This window comes from Equus quagga, unplaced genomic scaffold (genome assembly GCF_021613505.1).
Source record: "Equus quagga isolate Etosha38 unplaced genomic scaffold, UCLA_HA_Equagga_1.0 251_RagTag, whole genome shotgun sequence".
Lineage (NCBI taxonomy): Eukaryota > Metazoa > Chordata > Mammalia > Perissodactyla > Equidae > Equus > Equus quagga.
This window is the reverse complement of record NW_025799859.1, coordinates 1,211,616-1,224,429: the sequence shown is the minus strand read 5'-3', so window position 1 is coordinate 1,224,429 and position 12,814 is coordinate 1,211,616. Positions and strand designations below refer to the sequence as shown.

The 12,814-nt window shown below is 39.1% G+C and overlaps 1 protein-coding gene across 1 annotated transcript in view; it reads right to left on the bottom strand.

Moving 5' to 3' along the window:
• Positions 1 to 12,814, bottom strand: part of LOC124233816 (thrombospondin type-1 domain-containing protein 7B) — a 674,290-nt gene that overhangs the window by 437,751 nt on the left and 223,725 nt on the right. Inside the window, exon 5 of the mRNA XM_046651040.1 lies at positions 1,280 to 1,435. Coding sequence (XP_046506996.1) covers positions 1,280 to 1,435 — 156 coding nt within the window. The remainder of the gene's footprint in view (positions 1 to 1,279; positions 1,436 to 12,814) is intronic.

Here is a 12,814-nt window from a genome sequence, read left to right as displayed (position 1 = left end):
TAGCCCTGAGCTAACTACTGCCAATCTTCCTCTTTTTGTGGAGGAAGACTGGCCCTGAGCCAACATCCATGCCCATCTTCCTCTATTTTTTTTTTTTTTTAAAGATTTTATTTTTTCCTTTTTCTCCCCAAAGCCCCCCCCCGGTACATAGTTGTATATTCTTCGTTGTGGGTCCTTCTAGTTGTGGCATGTGGGATGCTGCCTCAGCGTGGTCTGATGAGCAGTGCCATGTCCGCGCCCAGGATTCGAACCAACGAAACACTGGGCCGCCTGCAGCGGAGCGCGCGAACTTAACCACTCAGCCACGGGGCCAGCCCCCCATCTTCCTCTATTTTATACGTGGGACGCCTACCACAGCATGGCTTTTCCCAACCAGTGCCATGTCCACACTCAGGATCCGAATCGGCAAACCCCAGGCCACTGAGAAGCAGAATGTGCAAACTTAAGTGCTTCGCCACCAGGCCGGCCCTGAAATGTGAGTTTTCAAGTGGATGCAGAATTAAGCTGAGAGCACCAGTTTTGGTGCATCAAGTGCTTGGCTTTGTATTTTTTCTTTGCATGTGATAACTAGGATTAGTGATTAGCAAACACAACCTAACTTCTGGAATGTCCTTGGATCTCATTTCTCTCAGTAAAGAGAATATTTCTTTTTAGCACTGCCATTTAAGGGAAGATAATATCAATACAAACTGAAGTGTCAATGAAAGAGAAGTCAAGATGTCACCAAAAAAAGAACTTATGAAGATAGAGATGTGTCTATAGCAGCCAACTAAAGAAAACAAGACTCCAGAGGTCTATAAAATTCAACAAGCGCATAAAGTTTGAAGAATTCATGTTAAGCCTGAGGAAAACATCAAAAAGTAAACAACATACATAAATGCCCCTCGTAAAAATCCAAAATATAACATCAAATCCAGCATGTGGAAATCTGAAAATAAAGGGAGATAGCAAAACAGTTGTTTCCTGATGTGTTTACAGAAATCAGGTCTAATATCCTCAGTGTAACCATACATATAGGAAACAATAAGTTCTACCATTTTTGAGTAATAGTTACTTCACCAGCCATGAGCCAATTGGAAGGTCAATCAAGGTCAGATTCTGTGCTCTACAGAAACATCCCCAGTGGCCTCCCTAATAACTGAATGCTATCAGGCTTGAGCCAGTTATCTAAATTTTACAAACAAATACTGTCTTAAGCAGGCTTAATCAGCTACTTAGCTACCAGAATAAATGTGTGTACACTGGAAATAAATGAAGCACACGCAAACAGGGCACTCACCTTTTCTCCCCTGAGGATCGTGGCAGTTCTCATGGACACACAGGCCCCAGGCTGACCAGGAAGATACTATACAGTCTGTAGAGCAAGGGATATTGCAGAGCTGAGAGGCTGATGGGGCAGGTCCCAAACACAATGTCTTTTCCACAGGTCTAGAGACTGAAGGACAAAAAGAATAATGGCCCATGTCACATTCTTCCGACATCCCTAAAATTGTTCTGTGTTTATTTGTGTGCCTGCCTTGCCCACCTCAGCTTTATGGTTGAAAAGAGTAAATGCAAACAAAACATCAACACTCTCCAATATTGGTTGCTTAGCTCCACAGTATTAGTATTTTGGGTGAGGAAAAGCAAAACACACAGTGACAAAGGGTATGCACCTGAGTTTCCTGCTTCACAGAGTATTCCCTGGGAATTCAAGAGAGGACTGGAAACACAGATACAAATTATCTAGAGTTATGACTTAAAAAAAAATTAAATGGCTTTGTGAAGTTTCAAGATGAGTCTATCTTGACTATATAAATGACTGGGTTGCTGTGGAAAAATCAAAATCGAATCCCTGAGGTGGGATGTTTAGCATAACCAATCTACTGCTGTTACTCCCCTGAGGGGTGGAGCTCGTGAAGACACAGAAGAATAATGCTTCTTGGAATGAGAAGAAAATCAAGATCTGTGACTGCAGAATTACCCCCTGGAAGTCAGTTTCATTAGTAAGGCTACCCAAAGGCACAAGAGTGTCTGAGGAGCTATGGAGAATGCCAAACTAGGAGCCCTCCAGCTCTCCTGTAGTTCTGTAGCCAGAGCACACCCAGAACTGAGTCACTTCAGGATGCAGTAACTATCTGTCCATCAGCGTCATTCACCAAGTGTCCGATCTATGCAGACCTATTCTGGGCACCATGAAATTACACAGACGAAGGAGAAGACAAGATCCTGATCCTTGTGGAGTTCATAATATAATAGGAGCTGGGAGAGCAATACCTGAAAATGACACAATAAAAGAACAGCTACATGCAAAACTACACTTGCATAGAGTGACCTCACGCTAAGAAGGTTTTGCAGCAATTCAGAGCTTGTGAGAAAACGGTTTAAGTTCAGACAGTTTTATCTCATGGACTGGCTTATACTATTGTCTAAATATTTTCTCTCTGTCATTTTCATCAGTTAAGCAGATTAGAAATGCTTCAAAGGCAGAGAGTGGTGTGAGAGGATTGGGAGATGAACCACACCATCTACTTTGCTGCCTCCCTCTTTGCATAAGAAGTGAGCTAAATCCGGGAAAGTTGCCAATGCATCGCCTCTCTGACCAGCACAACTTTGAACCTAAACCAAAACAAGAGCAAAATTTAAAAAAAAAAATACTGTCATGAATAAGTTGTAATCCCTGGGGGAAAGAGTGTTTGTAATGAACAATGGGGCAGCTTGAGGTGATTATTCCAGTAAGTAAGGAAAAAAAAAATGTTTTGTTTGCAACTAATTCTTTTACAGTTTACCAAAAATTTGAACTGACTTAAAACAAAAGGGAGGGGCAAAGCAAGATTGTCAAAGATCACAAGCCAAGTGGAGGAGACAGGGAAAGGAAGAGAGAGCAGATATTGGGGTAATGGAAAGGGTTGCCTGAGGAGAGGAGGTAATCAGACAGAGATTGTGCTGGCGATGACAACAGCGAAATGGGGAAGTTGGGGTGACCAAGACTGAGGATGTGCCTAAGAGACTGATGAGCCAGCTGTAGAGAAGAACCTGTGAGATGAGGAAGGGGTCTGTGATCCTTCCCTAGAAGTAAGCAAGGGAAGATGCGTGGCACAGCCACTCCCTGAGTACATCGTGCATTCATTCCACAACCACTGAGTACCCACTCTAAATCAGGCCCTCTTGGATGATGTCTGCTTTCAAGGAGTTCTCAGTCGAGAAGGGAAAGTCAAGTAGTACATTAACAAAATTGATGGAAAGAGATGCTTCAGAGCATTGTGTAAGTAGAGAGCTGTATAGCCAGAGATCTTAAGGCAGACGTGTGTTTAGGTCTGGGCCCATGCCTGTGAGCGCGTGTTCTCACAAATCCAGACTTTAGGTCCAAAAACAAAACCTCAGTAATGATGGGAAAGAAAGTGGGGTATATAAACTGATTCATCCAGGTATTTAATAAACATTTATAGCAAATGCCAGGCACTGGTTACAAACATCAATTTATTTAACTTGCGTAACTTTGAGAGACATACTATTATTATCCCTAGTTAAAAAATGGGGAAACTGAGACACAGAAATGTTTACTCACTTGCCCACATTCCCAATTAGTCAGCAGCAGAGCTGGGATTTTGGATCAAGGCTGTCTGGCTCCAGAGTCTGTCTCTTAACCACTGCATTACATGGCCTCGTCATCGGTCATTCAGCCTACATCGATAAGCACCTACCATGTGGTAACATTGTGTTAGATGCTGAAGCCAGAATAGTGAATAAAACAAATAAGGATCCTGCCTTCATGGAGCCCATATTCCAGTGTGAGCTGATACTAATCATACATGAGTCCATGAGCCCCAACAACAAGACTGGAAAGGCCTTACTGCTCCTTCCTTTCCTTTGTCACGGATGTGTCCCTGAACACCAGACAGACCTTCAGTGTCTGATGAGCAATGCTGAGAAGACACCACAAACCTCTCAGCTCCAAGACCTAGTAGACACTTGCTGCCACAACCTCTATACTTCAGGTTGAGCCCTGCAATTGAAACTAGTCAATACCTCAGCCAATGCCCAGGTACACAGTAGGCCTGCGCTAAATTTAGTAAGAAGCTCCAGAATGTCTAAGCAGGAAAGGCTTCAGGTTAGCAGCGCAGTTGGAAAGAGACTAGAGAATTTGTCCTGAAGTTGTGTTTGTCAAGAACACTGTGTTTACACAAATATGATGTTTATTTGGCTTATTTTTGGAGGGCTGCTGAAGATTATTGGGAAGTGTGAGGTTAAGCCCCCAGAGATCCCCTCGATAAACACCTGTCAACTGGTTGACTATTGGACTGCAGGGCTAATGGTACTGCTGAGATCTGGAAGTAGGGAGGGATGTGGTGTACTGGAGAAGGACAGGGAGGGATTTCCCTGGGGACTACTAAGAGACATAACTGAAGGTCCAGGAGTGGGAATGAAGCCATTTGTCACAGCATTCATGCCTCTTCAGCACCTGCTGCTTTGACGGACAGTAGATCTTAATCCATATCAATAAATTCTTCTAGTCCCAGGTGACATGTCTAAGATGCTTCATTTAGGCATTGAATCAATGTGCTCAGGTCAAACTCTCTCTCTGTCAGACCCCCCGGGCTACATTTGCTCCAGAAATAAATCATGAGTAAGTCACAAAGCACTTACCAGCTTCAGACCACTTAGATAGTCATCTCCTGGAAAGTAGTGAACACAGGCTATTTCTACGCCTATTGACTGTTAGAGCTAGATGGGAGCTTTAGAGCTAATTTAGTATAATTCATCAATTTTACTGAAAAACTGAGCTCCAAAGACCTTAGGTAGTTTCTCTATGTTCACTCTGCAAGTCCAGGGCACAGAAAGATTTGAGACTTGTCCCAGGTGACTTACTCCCCTCCACCTGTCCCTCTTGGTTTTCCTTCCATGGAATGAAGACATCAGAAAGGAAAGACGAGGTTGTTTGTACCAAGGATATTTTGTTTATGAATCATAGTGACCAGAACTGAAGACAGTCAGTAACATGACAGATGCAAGGTATCCATAAAGGCTGCAGGCTCAACTGAACCCTTTAAACAAAATCCAAATCCTCCTCTCTTTCACTGCTACTTCAAGACCCCTCCAAACCCCTTCTCAGACCTCCCTCACCAAGTAGAAGGTCGTAAGACCAAAATTTACTCCACTTCAAACAACTATTTAATTTTTTCATATGTGGCTGTTCACGTTGTAATTAAATTATCTTGCAGGTGGACGGGGGGTCGGGGGGAGTCATGACCTGGGCCACCTGGAACTGGATGGTCTGTGCAGTTTCCTCTTTACGGAGCCGTCATTTCTTCTTGGCCAAACTCCACTGGTTATGTTTCTAAGAAGAATTGCTGCTTTTCTACTCACCTGCACTCCTCTCTCTGAATCTACAGACTGAAATGGCTGTATTTCTATTTACTAACTCTGTCTTCTCTAATGCAATGAATCCCCGTTCTAACCAGCGCATTTACTGAGTGCGGGGCTGTGCTTGTCCCACTTTTTCAGGCTGTCTTTTAGACCATGCCACCTTGAAGTCTTCTGCCATTCCTGCGTTGACCAGTTCCCTGGACTAGATACACAATAATCCAAGGTCTTAGAGGATATTTAGGTTTTTAGGGAGTGATGATAGTCCCTGTAGAGACCTTTCACGGTCACAAAGTGTTAAAGAGCCAAAATAACTTACATCTCGGATAAATTGAGATTGCTACACAGCAGTACCTGTCTAAATGCTAGGGAATATATTATAGTATTCTAAGTGATCGTACATATGCAATAGTCATTAATACTCTGGATATTTTGGTGCCTAACCTGGAATTTTTCATTTGCAATAAGTAATTATTAAATTGACCTGCTTTACAAGAAACGTGGAAGTCTGCTACTCATGATTGCAAAGTTGCCTTAAATAATGAATTACTCCATGAACAGAATATTAATTAGCAAAGGGAAAAATATGCTGGGTAGGTAATATGTTTAATGTTAAAAAAACTGTTCTTAATTCTAGAAATGTACAATGTTCATGATTTTCCTTAATGACAAGCTGATTTCAGATGAGCATACGAATTCAATCAAAATGAATTGTAATTAAAAAGAAAAATGCCTGTTGTGATCGTTGCATGTGACTACCATTGTAAAAAAAAATGAGTACTTTCACATTTTTTCCTTTGAAAGGAAATCAAGCTCTAATCCAAACTAATTTGAATTAACACAGAAATAAGTTGGCAAAGATCCACTAAGACTACATTCTCCCTCACCTCTATTGATGGCCATTTTGTAAGACCTAAATTTCAATATCTTTTAATGCCTCAAAAAGAAATTAAACTGAAATTGAAGTATAATATTTAATTAATCATAATTAATAACCAGGCATTCCTCCCTCGTTCGTAAAAAAATGAGTTATATTTGCTTAAAGGAAAAAGAGTTATCACAGGAGTCAATGGCATTTTCGTGTTTTTTAATATACCTGTTATTGGATGGAAAATCAAGTCAGTCTTTCAAGATTCAGAAAGTGTTTGAGGCAATTCTGCCATGGCATAATTGAGCTCACCTTTCCCTCTGGAAAGAAAGACGTATTTTGAAGATGGTCAAGGATAGTCACAAGATATTGATTTTTTCTAGTATTTTCAAAGAGGTGAAGATAAAAAGAAAGTAAAGATGATGCTTCTTCCTGGGAACTCCTAAAACCTGGCTTATTTTGCCTGCTTTCTATCTTAGAAATACCTGAGGACTACTGCAAATAACATGTTCCATCTTCAGCTCATTTTACATAAGATATTTGACTTCCACAATGACATCAACTTTCACAAAGAAGTGAGACAAAGAAGTTATATTCATTTCAATTTTCCAAATCAAATGCAGGCACTGTAAACCCCAAAGGGAATTCTCACTCAAAACTCAGGATCCCCTCCCTCCAGGAGCTTTCCAAGAAACAGCCATGATGGAAACAGCAATTGCTAAGATTTAATTCAAAACTAATGAAAGAGCCTACTTATGTAAAAATGCTGCTTTCTAAATGATTTTTGAGAAACAATATTGCCTCTGACATATTCATTTAGGGAGTATACTGACTTGGCAGAAATCCAATCCACATTACTGCTAAAATAAATAGGTTTCTTCTACAGACTGAAGGAGTCAAATGGTTGAAGGGGAAAGATAAATAATATTACAGTTTTAACCAGAAAGCTATTTTCCTTCAAGAAGCTCCATGTATTATTTCAATTGTCTTTTGCACTGGGATTTGCAAAATAATGTATCATTCTTTTAACTTGGTGGATAGAATAAAAGAAAATCTGTCTTCTAGCACTTATAGGCAGCCTAAAGAATTAAATCACATCTCATTGTATTATACCTAATAAAGCTTAATTTTAGCCATATTGTGACTCTCCTGGCAAAGTACCATGCAAACAATTTGGCAGGAGGATGCATGTGTACAGTGAATTTAGTATCTAAAAATAATTATTTCAATCAGAAATAATTAGGTAAAATTTGGCTACATGTCAAAAAGTTTTCCAAATTTCATTCATTTCATATAGCCAATTAGAAAATGCCTCCCAACTAGTGATTTTCTCAATGCTACAGGGTAACAACACTATAGGCAAATCTGGAAAACAATATTCAGAATAAAAATGAAGACAAAACAGATGAAATATGTATACAATTTTAGAAAGTAATCAGAATCAGTATCCAACAAATACATAATTAGGAGAGAAATATAGTTGCCATCAGATCTATATTTATATATTTCTATCATCATACACTCTCTCTTCTGTTTTGAGAATTTCTTTGATTTTTTCTTAGACTTCTGGCTAAGAACTAAAAGAGGGATATGGAGAGGATGGAAAGAACAAGAGCTGACCTAAATGGTGTCTTTTACACTCTACAAAGTTAAAAATACCATTACTGATGAGAGAATAGAAAGGAGATAAGAGAAAGATGAGGAAGTGGTCAGGCAAAGAGAAAAAGTGAAAAGGCAAAGAGGAAGGAGGGAGAAGGAGCTATCTCCAGAGATGACAGCAGCAGAATTAAGCAATGCCGGGGAAGGACAGCTTTTAAAAGTGATTGAGTGCAAGGGTCCTCTTCATACTCAGCATAATGACTTCATTATCCCATAGAAACAAAGGAAGAGCTAAATGAGAGCAAGTTTTCCCAGGAATGACCACAAACGCCCACTTAACTGATTAATCTTAGTAATAATAGCTGATACTTATTAACAACCTGCTTGGTTCCAGGCACTATGCTAAAAAGCACTTTGATGCAATTTCTCATTTTTTCACCACAATCACTCCACGGTTAAGTGCAAAGGATGAGCAAAAAGACTATTAAGGCAGCTCTGAAACTGGGGAAGGCAGACAAGTGGATACAAAGCTCACCTTCCACTGGGTACACAGAGTATCACTGGCACATTCTTGCTCCTTATCAGCTATATCCAACCCATCAACTGAGAGGGGGCAGAGGGGACAATAAAATGTCCCTAAGTCTATTGAGCAAGAATTGGAAAGAAAAAGGATGTTTTAAAACATACAAAAAAAAATCTGGCTGAGATTAGGATGTCCCAGAGGAGGGAAAGGGAACAGGAAGATTTGCTAAGAAGGAGGTGGCAAGAAAGCAGAGCTGAGTCTCCCAGACTTCAGTACTGGTCACAAGAGGACCTCTTAGTCCATCAGAACCAAGCAAGTGAGACCTTCGTCTGTGTTCATTTAGAAGGTAGGTATCTCAACCTGGGAATAAATGAATGGAAAATTTTAATAATGGTAACAAGACAGGGAAATCCATATTTTCTAAGGTGACATGGTCCTCTAAGAACAATATTGTTAACCCCAAAGCTGAAAGCTTTTTCTAAGGGATCAAAAAAACAAATGGGAAAATATGCGGTGATTATTTTAGAGGGCCAAGAAAGAACTATTTCTCTCTAAAATATGCACACCATCCTGTTTTTAAAGGAAGGGAAAATGAAGGCCTGTATCTGATATACTTGTTAGCATATGCCACTTTAAATTTGCAAATCGTTTTAGATGGAGCAAGTTAATTCAACTTCAAAGGAAGGCTCCTGGGATTCACCAGGTCCCTAAGTAGTGATAGGAACAAGACACTGCATAATAATTTCTGAAATGCAGAATAGTTCATTCTTTTGTATGAGGAACTCCATTATAAACTTCTGGAAGTAAAACAAAATTTACTAACCAAAGCCTCTGCATTGCAAAACTGGATGAAAGCTCCTTCCTCCCAGGTCAATTCACATATTACAAGTCCTACCTTGTATAGCTTTTCACTATGTCAAGGCCAAAACTGTAAATGAGTAACTTCTAATCCGGCTAAACCAATGGGGTCTAACATAGACCCAACTCAGAAGTCTCGAGTCAGAATAGAGAAGGGGCTAGTGGAGAGTATTTGTATCTTCAAATATCTTTACGATTAACAGGTAGGGGAGTCAATCTTCTGAGTAATTTATGGAGTATGATTTTGAAAAGCAAACAGGCAAAATACTACCCTTAAGAAAACCCATTAAATTGAGAGCTACTACTACCTGTGTGGATTGGGCAAATCTCTTAGCAATTGAGCTTCTATGAAATAAATACACTATCCCACGTTTCTCACCTTCATTACATTCTCTTCCCTCAGAGTCTTGGTAAACATTTTTTTCCCTAATCGTCCCTCCTTCTTCCACAACATTTTTACACCACAAATATACTGTGTGTGTGTGTGTGTGTGTGTGTGTGTATAAAGTGTAAAATCTTTTTCACCCCAAGAATCAGTTTTTGTACCCTTGGGGAGCAATATCATCCCCACTGAGAACGCATGGACTAGAACACATATTGAACTTACGTGCTAAGCAATTTACAAGTTTATTCTGATTTAAATAGCAAAACAGTTCTATGAGGTAAGTACTACTAGTATCTCCAGGATCCAATGAGGCAACTGAAGTTTTAAAAGAAGGCCCATGCTTCTGCAATTATGAAATGGCAGAGGCAGGACTGGAACCCAGCCAGTGTGATGCTGGTTTTCCATGCTATTCATCACCACATTAGACTCTTTCAGTTCAAGGCTCCCAAATTTGTGAATTCATTGCACATTTCCATGGCTGTAGGCTAGAATCTATCTTTTACATTTGACTATAGTGCTTCTCGATACCTGTGTTTTGCTTGAACTTGGAATCTATATGCTGATATTTTCATAGCAATAACCAGGAGATAATATATTAACCAATAAGATATGCTATTTTCTGGTTGAATTCTGATGCATGTAGAGAATACAGACAATTTAAAACAGCTGATATGCTGTAGAAGTTTATGAATTTCTTCTTTTGCCTAAATAGTAGTCATGTTATTAAAAAGTTGTCTTGAGAAGTTGCATACTCTAATTTTTTACATTTGCATACATCATCAAATCAAAATAGGTTATAAGATCAAGAGGACAAAGATATATTTGTTTAATTGTCTTCTATGAAGTCTCACTTTCAGAGAGGAAGCATCAAAAATGAGACAATCATTTGACTTAAAAATGCACTTAGATGACTTTATATTAAAAGCAGTATTGATGTATTTATAGGTTATTAAATACAAATAAACATTAATTCTGAAAGTGTTAGTACCTATTTTTAAAAGGGCAGGTGAATTGAATTTTTCAGAGTAATATATATATATATTTATCGCATAAACAGAGATACAGCTGCAATAATCTTTTTTTTTAAATTTATACTTTCTTAATTGAGGTGCCCTAACAAATATTGTTTTGTTCAATCCAGTGAAGCTCAAAGATAAGACATGTTCATCAGGACTATTATTTCTGGGGAGAAAAAGTCCCGAATGTATAGTAGTCCCAGTTGTTCAGATAATTTTCAGACCTTTGGCAGCTCAAGTTCTTTAAAGTAGACAACTCATCTTTGCACAAAATTCAGAGGCTCCCTAGGGGAGATCACAGGTAATGATGAAGCATCCTTTCCCTTCAAAGATACGCTCCCTCATGGAATCTTGGAATGGAAGCAATATTAATAATATCTTATACAATAGCCTGTTTCTACAAAAGAGGAAAACAAGGCCTAAAGTGGTTATATGACTTGCCTGAGATTAACCTACAGTTAGTATAAGTATCAACCTGGAATTCTCTATCCTGATACTTGGTGCACTCATTTATGGTAACTTAACTTAAAAAACAAAACAAAACAAAACAAAACTCTTGATTAATCCTATCACATCCTACTCACACCTGTACTTCACATTCTTTCAGGACACATTTTTCCTCTGCAGATGACTATGTTCTTTTTCAGGAAATGGGTGTTTCTTCTGCTTCTCAGTTAGGTTGCAACAACCCTGTTGTTAGGACTAGACCATTTACTTCTACCCAGACCATTTACCCAAGAGTCATTATTAGCATGTTTTCTTTCTTTTTTGTTTTAAAGATTGGCACCTGAACTAACATCTGTTACCAATCTTCTTTTTCCTTTCTTTAATTCTTCTTCTTCTCCCCAAAGCCCCCCAGTACATAGTTATATATTCTAGTGGTAGGTCCTTCTGGTTGTGCTATGTGGGACACTGCCTCAGCACGCGTAGATGAGCAGTGCTAGGTCCGCATCCAGGATCTGAACCAGCGAAATCCTGGGCTGTCCAGGGAAGAGCACAGAGACTTAACCACTCAGCCACAAGGCCAGCCCCTGTTAGCAGGTTTGCAATTAGTCAAGCGCCTATCATCAAGCAGAAAATAAAATAGAGAACTCTTTTTTCAACAAGCAGTTTGAAAGAAACATTCCACATATGATGAACAGCTATGTAGCTATTTAAATAAGAACATAAATTAAGTTAAATCCCTACTACAAAACAGATTCCACAGAACACCACTCTATCTGACCTGCTCACCAATGTGACTCCAGCTCCTCCAACAGACAAGCAGAGTTGACATTCGACAAATATTGAATAAATACACAAGCGAATTAACATAGTTAAATGAGTTCAATTCTAACCCAGATATTAAAAAGGAAAGAGTTTGGTAGGAAAGATTTGATAAACATTTGAAAGAATATGGAGATACCTGCAGAATCCTAATATACAGGGTTCTACATAAGGTTGTACAAGCTGAGCCTGCAAAAGGTCACCTTGCCAAAGGGGCAAAGTGGGCACTGAAATCCAGCCATGCTCCTCTAGCCAAGCTGCGCCCTCTGGGTTATGCTCACAAGAGTATCTCTTTCTAATACTTCCAGCCAGAGAGGAGGCTTTCCTCTAATTCACACAATGACACAGTTTATGCTGCCCATGGCCCTGCTCATGTATGATCTTAAAGAATAAGAGGTACCTGTAGTCAGGTCAGTTTAAAAGTTCCTCCTGGAAATTAGAAGGCATCCTTATAGTCATAAATTACAGTGAGTTATTTTATACTTCAAAATTTTGGGAAAAAAATAGAAAATGCATCAGAGATGTGTTTTTAATAAAACCTAAGAGATACATATTTTAAAAAGTAAAAAGAAAATTCTGGTGACTAATCAAGAAAAGAAATATGATTCCATATCAATGAGAACACAGTACACAGAAGAACTAATCAGTAACAGATTCTCGGGGTCTGAGATTAGCCAATGCATTTAAAAATAAGATACCAAGACACAGAATGAAAAATGGCTAATGGAACTAAGAGCGAGGTTAACAGAGGCATGCATTAAAGGTTAGAATGCTAAATTTATTTGTTGATGATTCCAAGGCCCAAAAATTTAAATAGGAGCAGTGTAAAAGGGTCCACATTAGGCCACTTACCTTTGTAACCTCTTAGCAATGAGCAGTATAATTTTAAAAGGAAAAACTACATTCTTCACAAAAGCAAGTATTCTGGAAGCAGAAAGTGCCTACTTAACACAGAT